Below are 17,401 nucleotides of genomic sequence, written 5' to 3' on the forward strand. Positions count from 1 at the left end.
CACTCATGTTTTTCTTGTTTTACAGCATGTTTTACATGAAAAATTAGAGGGAACATTGACATGCACCTGCTTGTGGCAGGTGTGATACTGGTGTGCCGATAGCGAGCAATGATGATGTCGTGACCGGATGATTCGCCTAAAGACGTTTCGCCGACGGACGTTTGACAGACGGACAGGTCGTACTAGTATTTGTTAGTTTAATGATTAAATACAAATACTAGTATTTGTATTTAATCATTAAACGCTGTTTTCAGCTGGATTTGACCGAATTTGAGAGCATTTTGAGCCGTTTGGCGAATGGACGTCTATAGACGTTTTTTTGCCTCCATCGCGATATCATCCAGTATTTGTATTTAATCATTAAATGCTGTTTTAGGATGGATTTGACCCGATTGCTGTCATTTTACGGCTCGGTTCTGCTACATCTGCCTGCCCAAGAGTGCTTATTCCCGGACTGCCATTGATGGTAGACGAACATTGATTTTTACTATAATTTGGAAAACACCGGCGGCGGGCCGGATTAAAAATCCTAACGGGCCGTATATGGCCCGCGGGCCGAGGTTGAAAAACTTGTACACACACGATCCGGCGGGGCGAGCGTTCGAATCCCGTTTCGGCGAAACCTCCGTTCGGCCGAATGAACGTTCGGTGGAACGTCCATTCGGCGACCTGCCCGTCTGTCAAACGTCCGTCGGCGAAACGTCTTTAAGCGAATCATCCGAGTACCGATGATGTCGCTCACATTGGTACTCAGTGCGCTCAGGGAGGTTGTCTTTCTGCTCAGACCAACAAAAAATTAGAGGGAACTTTGGTTCGGAGCTGAATGAACCAATCACGGTGAGGTATACGGCTGTCCAGTGCCTCGCTCACTCACTCATTCATTCCTCCAATCAGCTGGGCGGAGGAGAAGCCGTGAGGCCGATCACTCCGCTCGGCGCGCACACTCCTCCGCTGCTCTCAGCATAGAACTGAATGAGGCGCTATGATCCGTGATCCAGCCTGTGTCAGTGTCTGTAGCCATCTCCGCGATTGAAACGGAGAGCGAAAGTGCACATGCGCCACAAACCCGCGCGACTGAATGTGAAAGATCAACCCGAGACTCATTCCAAGTGGAAAAACATATTACAGAGCCCCAGAGATGTCTCTATCAAAGCCTGCCGTGAAGAGAAAGGTCGGTGATGAGCACAGACAGTTTCAAGAAAAGTGGGGAGTGCAATATTTCTTTGTTGAACACAGGGGCACCCCGACGTGTCTCATTTACACTGAAAAAGTTGCGGTGCACAAGGAATACAATTTGAAACGTAATTGTACTATGAGACATGCTGAGGAGTACGAAAAATACCAGGGAGATGAGAGAGCCAACCAGGTTGCCAGTCTTAAAACACGTCTTCTGAGGCAACAGGATCTCTTCAAGAAGGCTACCAAAGACAGTAATGCAGCAGTCAAAGCTAGCTACGCCGTTTGTGAGTTGATTGATCCTGTGCTAAGTGATCCCAAATGGCTCATGGACTTGGCTTTTCTTGTTGATATCACACATGAGCTTAATGTACTGAACAAGAAGCTACAAGGCCAGGGGCAACTTGTCAGTGCTGCCTATGACAACGTGAGAGCATTCTGCACTAAACTTGTGTTATGGAAAGCCCAGCTCTCTCAGACAAACCTTTGCCATTTCCCAGCATGCAAGGCTCTCGTGGATGCAGGCACACCATTCAGTGGTGAGAAGTATGTTGAGGCCATTTCGAAGCTACAGGAGGAATTTGATCACAGATTTGCAGACTTCAAGACACACAAAGCCACATTTCAAATTTTTGCGGACCCCTTCTCCTTTAATGTGCAAGATGCCCCTCCTGAGCTTCAAATGGAGCTCATTGACCTGCAGTGCAACTCTGCACTCAAAGCCAAGTTCAGGGAGGTGAGTGGAGAAGCAGACAAGCTTGGGCAATTTTTGAGAGTTGACCCCCAGCTTCCCTGAACTTTCCCGAAGGTTCAAGCGGACCATGTGCCTTTTTGGGAGCACATACTTGTGTGAGAAGCTCTTCTCCACCTTGAACTTCAATAAGTCCAAGTACAGGTCCAGACTTACTGATGAGCATCTTCAAGCTCTACTGAGGGTCTCCACTGCTTCCTCCCTCAAGCCAAATGTGACTATGTGAGAAGAAGCGCTGCCAGGTCTCTAGCAGCAAGGAGTAGGCAAAAGAAGCTGTGTTCAGAATATTTCATGTTCAATGTTCCATTCAAGTTCAGAAAGTTAAAGGTTAAAGAGCTGTTAATACAGACATTTGAAACGGAATAAAAATAATTCATTTTCTCTACTTAGCCAGCCAGTGTATATCTACTGTATGCTCATTAGTATTATTTGGTTTTATATTACTGATTGATTTATTTTTTATTCATCTTTAAGTTAATTTATTTAATTCATTATTTTTTGTTAAAAAATAAAGATATTTGATAACGTTGGAAAGTTTTATCAGTGCTTTTCTTGTGGAAATCCTGATGCGGCCCAGTCTCACCCGGACTCGGCCTCTAGCGGCCCCCAGGTAAATTGAGTTCGAGACCCCTGATTTAGAGTGTGGAACCAGCTTACCCTGCATGTTTTGGGGATGTGAGCAGAAACCAGAGTACCTGGAGAAAAACCATGCAAGCCCGGGGAGAACACGCAAACACCAAACAGTGAGGACCCACATGGGACCGTACATTTGTTCCTATAACTGTGAGGCCAATTAAGCACATGACCGCCAGGCCGGCCTCCACACAATTTTTTTGACTAAATTAAATGTTGTGTTAAAATTTACAGTCCTGTAACAGAATTGCGATCACTTTGATCAAGGGCATCCCAGCAACAAGAATCTTGTTTGAAAATTTCACAGATTGTTACAGTAATGCCTCGAATGTCGCGTGTCGGCAAGAAATGAAACCAATCAGTCAGGGTCATACAAAATTTTAAATTTAGTGTAAACACAAGGCGCACACCGACTGATGGGCGCAGCGTCAATTTTAGACAAAATACTAGACTTTTAAGTGTGCCCGATAGGCGTGAAAATATGGTACTTCTCAAAAAGAACGACAACTGACATTGATCCGTTTTTGCTCAAGGTAAAACAATCAATGTAGTCCAAGAGTTTAAATACCTAGAAATCACTCTTGATTCACAACCAACTTTGGGTTCATTAGAAACAATCTAACACCTGATTCAGCAAAACTGTATTTTGACAGAATGATCAGATCACACGTTTTACTCCCCAACAAGTTGACCATAAGTCTGCAAGACAACAGTAAATTTGAAACCGTTTATAAGCAAGCTCTGAAAGTTTTGAACAGAAAACCAAAAACATACCATCACTGTCAGATAATAAAAACATTTTTTTAAATGCCTCAACTGGAACAATTGTGCTATTCATGCAGATGCCATCTTGGTTTATAAAGCTCCTACTCCATTGCAAGCATTGGTAAAACAATAATTCAACAGAACAGATGAACATGAGCTGGTTCTAGAGGTGACTGTGTAGTTCCCTTCAGATTGAGTGCATTTAGCCACCACAATTTCCCCACACGGTCCCTTCTAAAGATATTGTAACCCGGTACATGCAGTCCAGCCATCGGTGTATTTACATTTAGCCAGGCCTTGGACAAGCATAAAAAAATCCAGGCTTGAGGCAAGTTGCTTCTGATATTGAAATGACCACCAAGGACTCATTTTTGGCTTATGTTGTGGGTCCCAGAGCACCTTAACTTGGTTAAGGGTGCCATACAGATGAGCAGATATTTGTTTCTTAAATACAACATTCCTTGGGCATAAATCACTCCGGGACTCAACCCACCGCTGGAGGTTCAGCTAGCAGAGGTGGGGGGCTGGCTTGTGGAGGTGGAGGCCCGGCTTTCGGAGGTGGATTTGTGGCTTGCGAAGGTGGAGGCCCGTCTAGCAGACGTGTAGGCCCGTTCACGTATCAAGGACATAGATTATCATAAACTCCAGACATTCTGTGTGCTCATCGCTGTACACTTTTTATATCTTGTCCCAAGCGAAGACAGGGAGTCTAGAATAAATCTGCTGATGTGCCAGCAGTGTTTTCTGTTGTCTTTCTTTAACACAGTGATTTACACAACACCTCGGCCCATGAGATTGGCTGTAGACGGGCTCCAGATTTAGAAAAATTACAAGTACGTTTCTCTTAAGGGCGAGATGAGCCTCAAAAAGATCCACAAAGTCGGAAGTGGGGTTTTCAAATAAAACATCATACATGCGCGTGAACATTCACACATTTTGATGAGTGTGTTTGTACTGTGTCAGATGTGTTTACAAATCCCGAAATGTGTGTTTTGTATCAGATTTGTGAGCATCGAAAGTGTGTACGTTTCGTGTCATACGTGTGTGCATTGAAAATGTTTGTACATTTTGTGCTACGCGAGTGTTCATTATGAGACTGTTCTAGACCAGCATGGGCAAACTACGGCCTGGGGGCCACATGCGGCCCGTTAAACATTTTAATTCGGCCCGCCAAACTTGATAATATTACATTAATAAACGTTATTTTTTTTATTTTCCTTGCAATTGTTTCATTAGATGGCACTGTAGATGCATTGGCTTTGTTGAGGTGAAGCGTGGGCCTATTACCGCATGTACTCACATATAAGCCACCCGCGCGTATAAGCCGCACCCATAAAGTTGCCTTGAAATTTTTGAATTTTACAATTTCTCGCGTCTAAGCCGCCCCCCTGATTCCCAATTTGCACCTCCTTATTCATGGTTTTAATAGGGAGTACAAATGTGTTACTTTGAAGGGGAAATCTTAAGAAAAATCATCACAAGTAGTATTTCTGAGACAGTATAATAAGGAAGTTAATATGCCTGTCTTTGTAAATTGAAAATATCAAATTATTCAAATTTGAAACAAGAAAAAAGGCTATCTTGATGAGAACTGATGCTTTCTAATTACAGAAATTACAATTTTCTTATCTGAAGTTTAAGATGTTGTGGCAGCCAAATTGCTTCTAATGTCAAAATATCTAAATTCTTTCGATGGTTCATATTACTCCAATAGTTGTTATAACCTGAGTAAATAATGCATGCTTACCCGGTAACATTTTCAGGACATTTTAGTAAACAAAACACTTGGTCATTTACAATCAGTGGCGGGAATCAACCAATCGTGACAGTGATTGGAGAAACTGTGGCAAACACTTAATGTTCCGGGGTACATTCTTACTGTGAAACAATCACAGTCTATAACAGTTGTCACTTTCGAACAAGAAATAAAACGAAAAAAAAATCAAGGTGGAATTTTGTTTTATTTCAAAATCAAGGCTACTCGTATCTGGCGGAAAAAAAATGTAGACGGCAGCGCCCCAAACTCCCTAAGATGGCCGTGCCCCGACCTCGCTAAGAAGCCTGCGCCCCGCGACCTCACTAAGACGGCCTGCCCCGAGCGAGCAGTGACGGGAACGTTTTGCGTTTTATGCAATATTTTTTTAATGAATTTCATTTATAGATGTCAAAATAAATTTTGTTTAGCGTTTTATCTGTTTATCTTTTCTCTATTTTGAAATAAATGACTGTCGGCATTCGCTTGCGTCGTCACGTTATGGCGTACGCGTGGGCGCCATTTTGAAGTGACGTTATCGTGTCGAATCATCGTGTCACGGTGCCGTCAAATTGCAGTTTTTTTTGCAAGTCGTGTTTTTATGCGCATATAAGCCGTACCCTCGATTCAGTTATCATTTTTTTGTCCGACAAATGCGGCTTATATGCGAGTAAATACGGTACAGACGCTCCCCTACTTACGAACGAGTTAGGTTCCGAGCGATTGTTCATAAGTTGAATTTGTTTGGAAGTTGATTCAGTGCTATATTTTGTATTATAATTTATGTTTAAGGCCTATATAAGTATAGTGAAGGTTTATATAAGTGCATTTGTATGTTTAAGGCTTGTATAAGTAACACGCATTGGTTTGTACTGAAAAAAACATTTAATAAAATGGAGAGAATATGTACAGTACTGTAGAGAGAGAGAGAGAGAGAGAGAGAGAGAGAGATTTATGTATTAGAAACTGGCCGAAAGAAGCGATCTAACGACGATTGCACAGTTTTCTTCTTTTTTTCATCATAAATGATGCGGTAGCACTGTATGGCATCATTCAATTGATTTGCAAACTTTGTGCAACGTTCAATATTGGGTCCTGCTGCTCGATCTTTCTGTTTATAAATGCTACTGACGGTCGAACGATTCAAGTTGTACGACCGTGCAACGCTCACCACTCTCACGCGCATCAAGCTTCGTTATTATTGCCACTCGTTTCAAATGAAATGGCTTGCCTCTTCCTTGCAACTCCCTCACTAGAAGCATTTCGCTTTTCACCAACCATATTGAATAATGGCTGCATGAGATATTTCATGATAAAAATGAAAAAGGTTCTTTGCGCACTGGAGATACGTCACGCACTTACGCACTGCAACAAACTGGGCAGAGGAAGGTGGATGCTGGGTGAGCTGAGCCCTCACAGTGCCAGGCGTCGGTATTAGCGGCGGAAAGAAGCACTACGCGCAATACAAAATCGAACTTACGAACATTTTCCGACATAAACGCAATTTGCCGACATGTTCGTATGTACCGTTGTTCGTAAGTCGTATGTTCGTAAGTAGGGGAGCGTCTGTACTTCTCGTTTGCTTTTTACCCTCTGACCCTTCTCGGTCCATCAGCCCTTCTGTAAAGATGAGCGGCCCTAAGAAACGGAAAGTGGACAAAGAATTCAAGTGTTTACCTGTTCGGAGTGGGGTCAACTAAATATTTTTTCACTGCACACCGATCACCTGCTGTTTGCCTGTTATGCTAAGAAACTGTTGCAGCTGTTAAAGAGTATATAGTATTGTAGTATAATATTAGCTAACGGTGCTGGCAAGCTGTCAGCAAAAGAAAGAGAAGCTGCTGCTCAGAAGTTGGCAGGTAATTTAAAAGCTCAACAATGTTTTTTTCACCATTCAAGAGTCAAGTCCCAAGGCCAGTTTCATTCAAAATAGCAAAGGCCAGCAAAACACTGTCTAAGGATGGGTTTTTAAAAGAATGTATGGTGGAGACACCAGGTATTTTGTGCCCGGAGACCAAAGACACATTTAAGAAAATTAGGTTACCACGGCGGACAGTGACTCGGTGTGTGGAACTAATAGATGAAGATATCAAGAGCATCGTAAACAAAAAGATGGAGTCATTCACGTTGTATTCTTTAGCGCTGGATGAAAGCAATGATGTCAAAGACACTGCTCAGTTCCTCATTTTTATCCGAGGTATCAACGACACTTTTGAAATAACATAGGAGTTTTTGACAATGGAGTCTCTGAAAGGACAAACAGGGGGAGAGGACTTGTTTGACTGGGTGTCTGCTGTCATCGAAAATGTGAAGCTTACTTGGAGTAAGCTTGTCAATGTCACCACAGATGGTTCCCTGAATATAACAGGGAAAACGTGGGCCTGCTGAGGAGAGTCCAGAATAGAGTGAAAGATGAAAACCCTGACCAAGATGTCATTTTCTTCAACTGCATTATCCACCAGGAATCTCTATGTAAATCGGTATTACAACTGAAAACTTCATACGTGCAACGGAACTTCAGCACCGTCAGTTTATTGCGTTCCTGTCGGAAACTGATGCGGATCACCAGGACCTGCTTTATCACTCCTGTGTGCGCTGGTTGAGTTTGGGCAAAGTGTTTCAACACGTGTGGGAGCTCAAAGAGGAAATTGGCGTGGTTTTGGAGCAACTGGGGAAGGCTGATGAATTTCTTGAGCTCAGCAACGAGAGCTGGATTTGTGATTTTGCATTTGCTACGGACGTATTTTCACACTTGAACAAGCTCAACACGAAACTACAGGGGAAGGATACGTTTGTGCAAGATATGTACACAAACGTGAAAGCCTTCAAATCCAAGATGGCTTTATTCTCTACGCCAATTTTGAACTCATTTTCCTACGCTAGCCACACTGAAAGCTGCCGGAGAAAAAAGTGAAGAAATAAAGTGTTACTGGATGCACTGCACAGATAATTCTGCTGTCGGTTCTCAGAGGACACGCCAACAACTGAAGTGACTTGTCAATTTTGTCGAAATCTGTCACAAGAACCTGAAACTGCTCAGAGGAGCTGCAGCTCGAACTGAACGACCTTCAGTGCGACCCTGTCTTAAAAGAGAAGTTCAACTCTATGAAACTAAATGACTTCTATGCTTCACTCAATAAAGCAGCGTTTCCAAGGCTGCAGCGGACAGCACAGAATATGCTGGCGTTGTTCGACTTGACCTGTGTGTTAACAGACCTTCAGCATCATGAACATCAACAAAGTCAGCCACAGATCCAAGTTAACAGACCAACACCTCAGATCCATTCTGAGAATTGCCACAACAAACCTAAATCCAGACTTTGATGCACTGGCTAAAAAAGGAGACCAACAACACTGTTCCCATTAAAATTGAAAGTGTCTCCGTGATGCACCCATAATCAAAATAAACAGTGTGCGCTGATCAAATATACAGTGGTACCTCGAGATACGAGCTTAATCCGTTCCGGAACTGAGCTTGTATGACGAGATTCTCGTAACTCAAGCGGACGTTTTCCATTGAAATGAATGGAAAACAAATTAATTTGTTCCAGCCCTCTGAAAAAACACCAAAAACAGGATATTGGATTGGAATTTTTTTTATTTCTTCTAATTCGCCATCTATTAACAAAGTAACACATAACTAGTGGTTTAATAGTAATAAAATGTGTTTAATCTAACTAAAATTGGGCAGATTTCACCGACGGGAGACAGACGTTTGGGGGCGTGGGCGGGGGGTTCCTTTTTTTTTCCCACGACAATGCACTCGTAAACGGAACAAACAAATTTAAATTAACTTGGATTAATATATACAGACACTCAAACATACGTTTAATGTAACTTTACACAACACTGAATTCTAATTTTGTTGTAATCTTTTGTTACCTTCGTTTTTCGGGTTGGCGGTTTGCCACGCCTCCGCCCTCACGTTCGCTATCGATGGACTGTTTGCTGTTGTATTGCCTTCAAAATATTCCCAAAATGATGCACACAAATGTCCTCACAATAGGATAACGCACGACCACTTGCCAACGAGAAATAGTCTTTAAGGAACGATCGCGGGACCTTTCCTAAGAAAGAACAACAGGAAATGACATAGCTGAGCTTCCCACGTAGTGATTGTGGGTAATGAAGTTTTATTCTGAGAAAGGTTGCCATTGCCTATGGGTAATGTGTGCAGGAGTATACAGACGCTCCCCTGCTTACGAACATTAAACTTACGAACAACGGTACATACGAACATGTCTGCAAATTGCGTTTAAATCGAAAAATGTTCGTAAGTCCAATTTTGTATTTTTTTTCCGAGTAGTGCTTCTTTCCGCCGCTAATACCGACGCCTGGCGCTGTGAGGGCTCAGCTCACCCAGCATCTACCTTCTTCGTTGCAATGCGGAAGTGCGTGAACGTATCTCCAGTGGGCAAAGAACCTTTTTCATTTGTATCATTAAATATCTCGTGCATTCATTATTGAATATGGTTGGTAAAAAGCGAAATGCTTCTATTGAGGGAGTTGCAAGGAAGAGGCAAGCCATTTCATTTGAAACGAGTGGCAATAATAACAAAGCTTGATGCGCGTGAGTGGTGATTGTTTCACGGGCATACAACTTCAATCGTTCGACCGTCAGTACCATTTATAAACAGAAAGATGGAGCAGCAGGACCCAAATATTGAACGTTGCACAAAGTTTGCAAATCAATTGAATGATGCCATACAGTGCTACCGCATCATTTATGATGAAAAAAAGAAGAAAACTGTGCAATCGTCGTTATATCGCTTCTTTCGGCCAGTTTCTAATACATAAATCTCTCTCTATACAGTACTGTACATATTCTCTCCATTTTATTAAATGTTTTTTTCAGTACAAACCAATGCGTGTTACTTATACAAGCCTTAAACATACAAATGCACTTATATAAACATTCAATATACTTATTTAGGCCTTAAACATAAATTATAATACAAAATATAGCACTGAATCAACTTACAAACAAATTCAACTTATGAACAATCGCTCGGAACCTAACTCGTTCGTAAGTAGGGGAGCGTCTGTACTTCATTACCCAGAAAGCCCTCTTTTTGCATGCGCGTTGTGCGATTCCTGGTCGTATGAGAAACTCATCTGAATTAATTAGTTCCGTGCTCGTAAATATTGTTATACACGAAAGATATGCAAAAAAGACCTGGCTTGGTCGCATCACGAAATTTTGACCGCATAACGGGCGAATTATTCGATCGAAATTTCGCCCGTAAGACGAGCATTTTGTATGACGAGGTACCACTGTAATTCCACTCTAGAGACTGACTTGCTGCCATTGTTTTGTCCTTGCACTGGTCGTCTTTTGGCACCGAGGACATAAATTGAATAGAAGAAGCAGGACAAGTACCTCTGTATCTCCTACCATTTTTGAAAAAAAAGACAGCCAGGAGGAGAGTAATGGTGATATCCTGAAGAACAACAGAACTTTCCATGCTTTAAAATAGAAATGGTTAGAAATTTTAAAAAAGGCACATTTTATTCATTTGATTTTCAGTGTTTTAAGACTCATTCCAAAGTCAGAAATTTTGTTGTAATGCTTATCTTCATTTTCATTTGAAATTAAAGCATACGTTTTCTCCATATCCAAAGATGTGCATTTTTTTCTCCAATGAGGTGGGGTTACCAAAGCAATCTATCCATCTGGTCCGGCCCCTTTGTCAAATATTAGAACCCATTGTGGGCCGTGAATGAAAAAAAAAATGCCCAAACCTGTTCTAGACCCATAGATCAGGGCCTGAGCCCTTCAATGCAAATTCCCTATGGTAATACTAAGGATTATTTGTTTTGATTTTTCATGTAATATTTTGTAACGACACCTTAGTATTCGAACACTTTGCTTTGGTGTAGGTGTTGAGATTGTGTTTTTGCCTCAATAACCTTTCCAATTGAGTTTGAGTTTGATTCATTTAATAAAAGGGAAAATAGATATTAATGAACATATACATGTAAATATGTAAGATTATATCTGAAAGCTAAATTACATCTCTAGGCCCTTGTGCAGGTTGATGTTAAAAATGCAAGATAAATTCAATAAGGCACTAGGATTGAGGACAAAAAAAACAAGACAACAGACTAGAAAGCAGCATTGAAACGATGAGACAAACAAATAGCACAGGTGTAGGCAGTGTTGTCATGAAAGATTTTGTAAACCAAGATGGCATCTACATATTTAACAATATTGTGCCAGTTCTGGCATTTATGTATTGTTAATGTCTGACAGTGATGGTACGTTTTTGGCTTTCTGTCCAATACTTTCAGAGCTTGCTTGCTTATAAACGGTTTTAATTGGTTTTAATGTTCTCTTGCAGGACGATGACTTACTTGTTAGGCATTAAGACCTGTGATATGACCATTGTGTCAAAATACAGTTTTGCTGACTTAGGAGTTAGACTGTTTCTAATGAACCTAAAGTTGGACAAATTAAATTATTTTACTTTTTTTTTTACAAATATTTTCATTATAATACTCAGCTGCATATTATATTATTATTATTATTATTATTATTATTATTATTATATATTATTCTCTTAAATCACGGCACACATCTGCCTGCAATGGCAAGGTTTATCAGCTTAGTAAACATGACTAAGGGGGAGGCGAAACTTTTGTAAAAGGTAAGGGATATGGCGACAGTTGCTGCTGGGTTCCTAGTAATAATTTTTAAAAAACAATCCTACAGATAGAATGCAGAACTCACAGCGCTTGCTGATCGCGGCCATATAACGTTTTCATTCAAGAAAAGAAAAAAAACAAGGTTTACCTTAAATGCAATCTTCTGTCCAACCTGTGGCGGTGCAGCTAGAAGAGGCATTGCACTGTAATCTTGTAAATCACTTTCAGCACTATTCTAAAAATAAAAGAACAGTAAATGTCAGTTTACATAGTGCATTGAGGTTAGTTACCTTTTGGGCACCTGAATCCATCACAGCGGGACTGCTCTGTTTTCATAGAGGACAATTATATTACATTGCATACAAAACCTGAACTCAACAAAGACATTTGTTCCTGAAAGCATGACAGTTGTCAGGAAAAAATTATGGGAAATTTTTCATGGAAAAGTACAGTGCCTTGCAAAAGTATTCGGCCCCCTTGAACTTTTCAACCTTTTGCCACATTTCAGGCTTCAAAAATTAAGATAAAAAACAGGGCTCAACATTAATGACTGCCCGAATGCCAGGGGAAGCTAAGTACTCTTTTCGGGCAGCTAATTACGTTTTGACAGCTGCCCGAAAGGGCAGGTAACATTTTATGTGATGTAAAATAAATTAGGAAAATCACAATCACTTCATCTGTTTTGTTTCCTGCCATGAGCGCAGCAATTTTGTGACACATTCTCGTCTGCTGCGCAGATGGCTGCGCATGGGAACTTTTTCCATTGGTCGTGTGAAATATTTGTCTACATTTTCTTAGTTTTCTTTAAGGGCGCTGCCATTTTGCAACGAATATTAGTTGTTGTTTTTTACGCATGCCAGTGTGCATCAATCATGTTCCGTTTGGGATTTCAAATTTAAAGCATGTGTTTTGTCACATGGTGATCCAGTAAATAAAAAATTATGGTAGGGGGATTGCCACCTCCGGCAGGTAAGATAGATGGGTTACCTAGTCTATGGACAGGTGGCTTAAAAAGTTAATATAGAACCATGTAAAAGTATTTTTTGTCAAGACTCAACACTAAGTGGGACACAATCGAGATGTGGAACGAAATATATTGGATATTTTATACTTTTAAAAAAATAATAAAATAAAAAGTGGGGGTGTGATATTATTCGGCCGCTTTATTTTCAATGCAGCAAACTCACTCCAGAAGTTCAATGAGGATCTCTCAAATCCAATGTTGACTAATGATGATAAATAGAATCCGCCAGTGTACAGTAATCCCTTGAATATCGCAGATAATAGAGAGATGATAATCGAAAAACCGCGAAGTAGGATCACTCCTAGAGCTGGGCGCTATGAAAAAATTGTTATTAGGGTAAAAAAAAAAAGCAGTCAATATCGATAATTATAACATAATACATACAGTGGGGCAAATAAGTATTTAGTCAACCACCAATTGTGCAAGTTCTCCTAGTTGAAAAAATTAGAGAGGCCTGTAATTGTCAACATGGGTAAACCTCAACCATGAGACAGAATGTGGAAAAATAAATGAAAATCACATTGTTTGATTTTTGAAGAATTTATTTTCAAATTAGAGTGGAAAATAAGTATTTGGTCACCTACAAACAAGCAAGATTTCTGGCTGTCAAACAGGTCTAACTTCTTCTAATGAGGTCTAATGAGGTCTCCACTCGTTACCTGTTTTAACTCATTATCGGTATAAAAGACACCTGTCCACAAACTCAGTCTCTCACAGTCCAAACTCCACTATGGCCATGACAAAAGAGCTGTCGAAGGACACCAGAGACAAAATTGTAGACCTGCACCAGGCTGGGAAGACTGACTATGCAATAGGTAAAACGCTTGGTGTAAAGAAATCAACTGTGGGAGCAATTAAAAGAAAATGGAAGACATACAAGACCACTGATAATCTCCCTCGATCTGGGGCTCCATGCAAGATCTCATCCGTGGCGTCAAAATGATAACAAGAATGGTGAGCAAAAATCCCAGAACCACATGGGGGGGACCTAGTGAATGACCTACAGAGAGCTGGGACCACAGTAACAAAGGCAACTATCAGTAACACAATGCGCCGCCATGGACTCAAATCCTGCACTGCCGACGTGTCCCCCTGCTGAAGCCAGTACACATCCAGACCCGTCTACGGTTCGCTAGAGAGCATTTGGATCATTCAGAATACTGAATTGCATCCGAAGAACACCATACCCACTGTGAAGCATGGGGGTGGAAACATCATGCTTTAGGGGCTGTTTTTCTGCAAAGGGACCAGGATAAGTCGTAAGACGAGAATTTTGTATGACGAGCGGTCGTGTGACGAGGTACCACTGTATTCCTAAATAATATTTCAATTGTGGGCCCGGTTCTGATATGTGAAAAGCTCCAGTGTTTGTATTTAATCACTAAATGCTGCTAGGATGTGGATTTTACCCCAGTTTAATTTTTGCCGTTTCGCCATTGACGTCCATCGCTGTCTTTTCCCGAGGAAATCACTCCCCTGGCCTGGTTGTAATGTCTCAAAAGCTCCAGTATTTGTACAGTGCTACCTCGTCATACGACCGCTCGTCATACAATATTCTCGTCTTACGACGGAAATTTCGATCGAATAATTCACCCGTCATGCGATCAAAATTTCGTGATGCGACCAAGTCAGGTGGCCATGGCACTGTCTTTTTGCATATCTTTCGTGTATAACAATATCTACGAGCACCGAAAGAGTTATTAAGACAGGAAACGCACAACGCGCATGCGTGGGAAAAAGACAGGCAATGGCACTCTTTCTCAGAATAAAACTTTACCCACAATCAATACATGGGTAAGCTCAGCTGCTGCAGTTCCTGTTCTTATTATATAATACGAGGAGTATTATATTCCTTCTCGTTCGCTGCTCATAAGAACATCAGGGGCACTGGCTCGCAACTCCCCGCAATAGCATCCCCAGTAGCAACTCTATCATAGGCGCCGTTCAAAGCGTTTGCGACCACAGATGCTACAAGCTAAAAGGGAGCCGCTAGCCAGGCCCCCGATGCTCCCATGAGCAGCGGAGCGATCGCTGATAAAAGACTGCTGCTCATTGGCAAGTGGTCGTGCGTTATCCGAATGTGAGGACATTTGTGTGCATCATTTTCGGAATGTTTTGAAGGGAATAGTACAACAGCAAACAGCCCATCAATAGCGAACGTGAGGGTGGAGTGTTTGTTCCGTTTACGAGTGCGTTGTGTGGAAAAAAAAACGAAGCCCCCCCCACCCCTTTTGTGCGTCTCTCCCGCTCCCCTCGGCGAAATCCGCCCAATTTTAGTTAGGTTAAACACATTTCATTTCTATTAAACCACTAGTTATGTGTTACTTTGTTAATAGATGGGGATTTAGAAGAAATAAAACATTTTTTCCAATCCAATATCCTGTTTTTGGTGTTTTTTCAGAGGGTTGGAACGATTTTTTTTTTCCGATTCATTTCAATGGGAAACGCTCGAGTTCCGAGAACCTCGTCATACGATCTCAGTCTCGGAACGGATTACGATCGTATGTCGAGGTACCACTGTATTCAATCAATAAATGCTGCTAGGAAGTGGATTTTACCTCATTTTAGTGCATTTTTTGTCATTTCACGTATGGACGTATCGACGTTCATCGCTGTCTTTTTACCGGGGAAATGATACTCCGGTCCCGGTTCTGATGTCTAAAAAGCTCCAGTATTTGTATTTAATCAATAAATGCTGTTTCGGCTGGATTTTACCCCATTTTCGGGCAATGTTTGCCCTTACGCCATTGATGTTCATCGCTGTCTTTTCCCGGGAAAATCGCCCCCCTGGCCTGGTTTTAATGTCTGAAAAGCTCCAGTATTTGTATTTAATCATGAACTGCTGCTAGGAAGTGGATTTTACCCAATTTTTGTGCATTGATTTATTGATTATTTTTTATGTGTCGCAGCTCTAGCTGCAGTAGAGGTTTTATAGCCATAAAATAGTTTTTGAGGGTTGGATTGATACGTTGAAGGCGCTACGAGAAAATGCACCGACCGCCACTGTAATCTATACAGTGGTACCTCGACATACGATCGTAATCCGTTCCGAGACTGAGATCGTATGATGAGATTCTCGTAACTCGAGCGGACGTTTCCCATTGAAATAAATGGAAAACAAATTAATTTGTTCCAACTCTGAAAAAACACCAAAAACAGGATATTGGATTGGAAAAAATGTTTATTTTTTTCTAATTTGCCATATATTGACAAAGTAATAAATAACGAGTGGTTTAATAGTAATAAAATGTGTTTAATACAAGTAAAATTAGAAGCATTTCGCCGGGGATATAGACAGCGACATACACACGGAGGTGGGGGAGGTGTTAGGGGAGAATTTATCCACGGCCACGACGCACTCGTGTAAAACATGTTTTATTTATTTATTATTTGCCGTCTATTGACAAAGTAATAAATAACGAGTGGTTTAATAGTAATAAAATGTGTTTAATAGAAGTAAAATTAGACGCATTTCGCGGAGGGGAAAGCAACGACACACACGGAGGCGGGGGGCGGGGGTGTTGGGGGGACTTTATCCACGGCACTCGTAAACGAACAAACAAATTTAAATTCACTTGGATTAATATATACAGACACTCAACGTTTAATGTAACTTCACACAAAACTGAATTCTAATTTTGTTTTAATCTTTTTTACCTTTGTAACGGGTTGAACCCACCCCGACGTTCCGCCGGAGCCTTCAAAACGAACGCATCAAGAGTTGTTTGGAACTTGCCGCTTCCCTGTGTCTGATTACCGAGTGTATATTCCAGATCTTTTCTTTGCAAAACTCTGCCGATCCAATGTTGTTTACCTGGTATGTAAATGTAGACCAAAGTGGGGGGGAAAAACGGGTGCGGAAATGCAAAGTCCGCCCAGTGCTCGTAGATATATTTTATACACGAAAGAGATGGCTTGGTCGCATCACGAAATTTTGATCGCATCTCGGGCAAATTATTCGATCGAAATTTCCGTCGTAAGACGAGAATATTGTATGACGAGCGGTCGTATGACGAGGTATGACTCTATTGAAAAAAAATCTAAATGCGTTAAATAATGTACTCACAGCAAAAATAGTTCCTCTCCGCTTGATATAGATCAGAAAAAACAGGTATATGGGAGTTTTAGTCCAAGTTCTCCTTCACAGTCCAGACATTGAAGGGCAGCCCTCTTTCAGCGAGGTACAGCTTCACGTTCGGGATGAACCAGTTTAAGAGCCAGTCCTTTGTGGAGGCTTTTGTGATCCAGGCTTTCGGGTTGCTCATCCAGTTAACAGGCAGCAAGGCTTTGTTCTTGTTTTTAATGCAGGAAGACAGTCGAACTTGTAGATTAAGGCTGGTTTTACCATGAAGGCAGCAGCATTCACACAGATGATGATGATCAGCACGTTCAGTTCATCGTTAAATAGGAATGTCTGTGAAGGCATCCTCTTCCAAAAATGGCCAGTCTCATCCATGACAAAAACTTGCTCCGGAAGATAACCAACCATTCTCTTGAATTATGTGAGGGAACTTTTCCTTGATGTAGCGTTTCACTGCCTCCCGGTCTACCAAGGAGCTATCGTAAAAGGTCTTAGCTTTGGTTCTAAACATGTTGGTATCCAAAGGAATCATCTCCCGATAGGGCATTCTCATTTATACTTTGCTTTCTTCGT

General features: G+C 41.3%; 1 protein-coding gene and 1 pseudogene across 1 annotated transcript in view; one reads left to right on the forward strand and one right to left on the reverse strand.

The window, feature by feature from the left end:
* Positions 1-17,401, reverse strand: part of coil (coilin p80) — a 35,702-nt gene that overhangs the window by 13,101 nt on the left and 5,200 nt on the right. The window contains exon 3 of the mRNA XM_077619077.1: positions 11,872-11,958. Coding sequence (XP_077475203.1) covers positions 11,872-11,958 — 87 coding nt within the window. The remainder of the gene's footprint in view (positions 1-11,871; positions 11,959-17,401) is intronic.
* On the forward strand, positions 7,055-9,297 carry LOC144088216 (general transcription factor II-I repeat domain-containing protein 2-like; annotated as a pseudogene).

Source organism: Stigmatopora argus, chromosome 14, assembly GCF_051989625.1.
Source record: "Stigmatopora argus isolate UIUO_Sarg chromosome 14, RoL_Sarg_1.0, whole genome shotgun sequence".
In the NCBI taxonomy this organism is placed as follows: domain Eukaryota; kingdom Metazoa; phylum Chordata; class Actinopteri; order Syngnathiformes; family Syngnathidae; genus Stigmatopora; species Stigmatopora argus.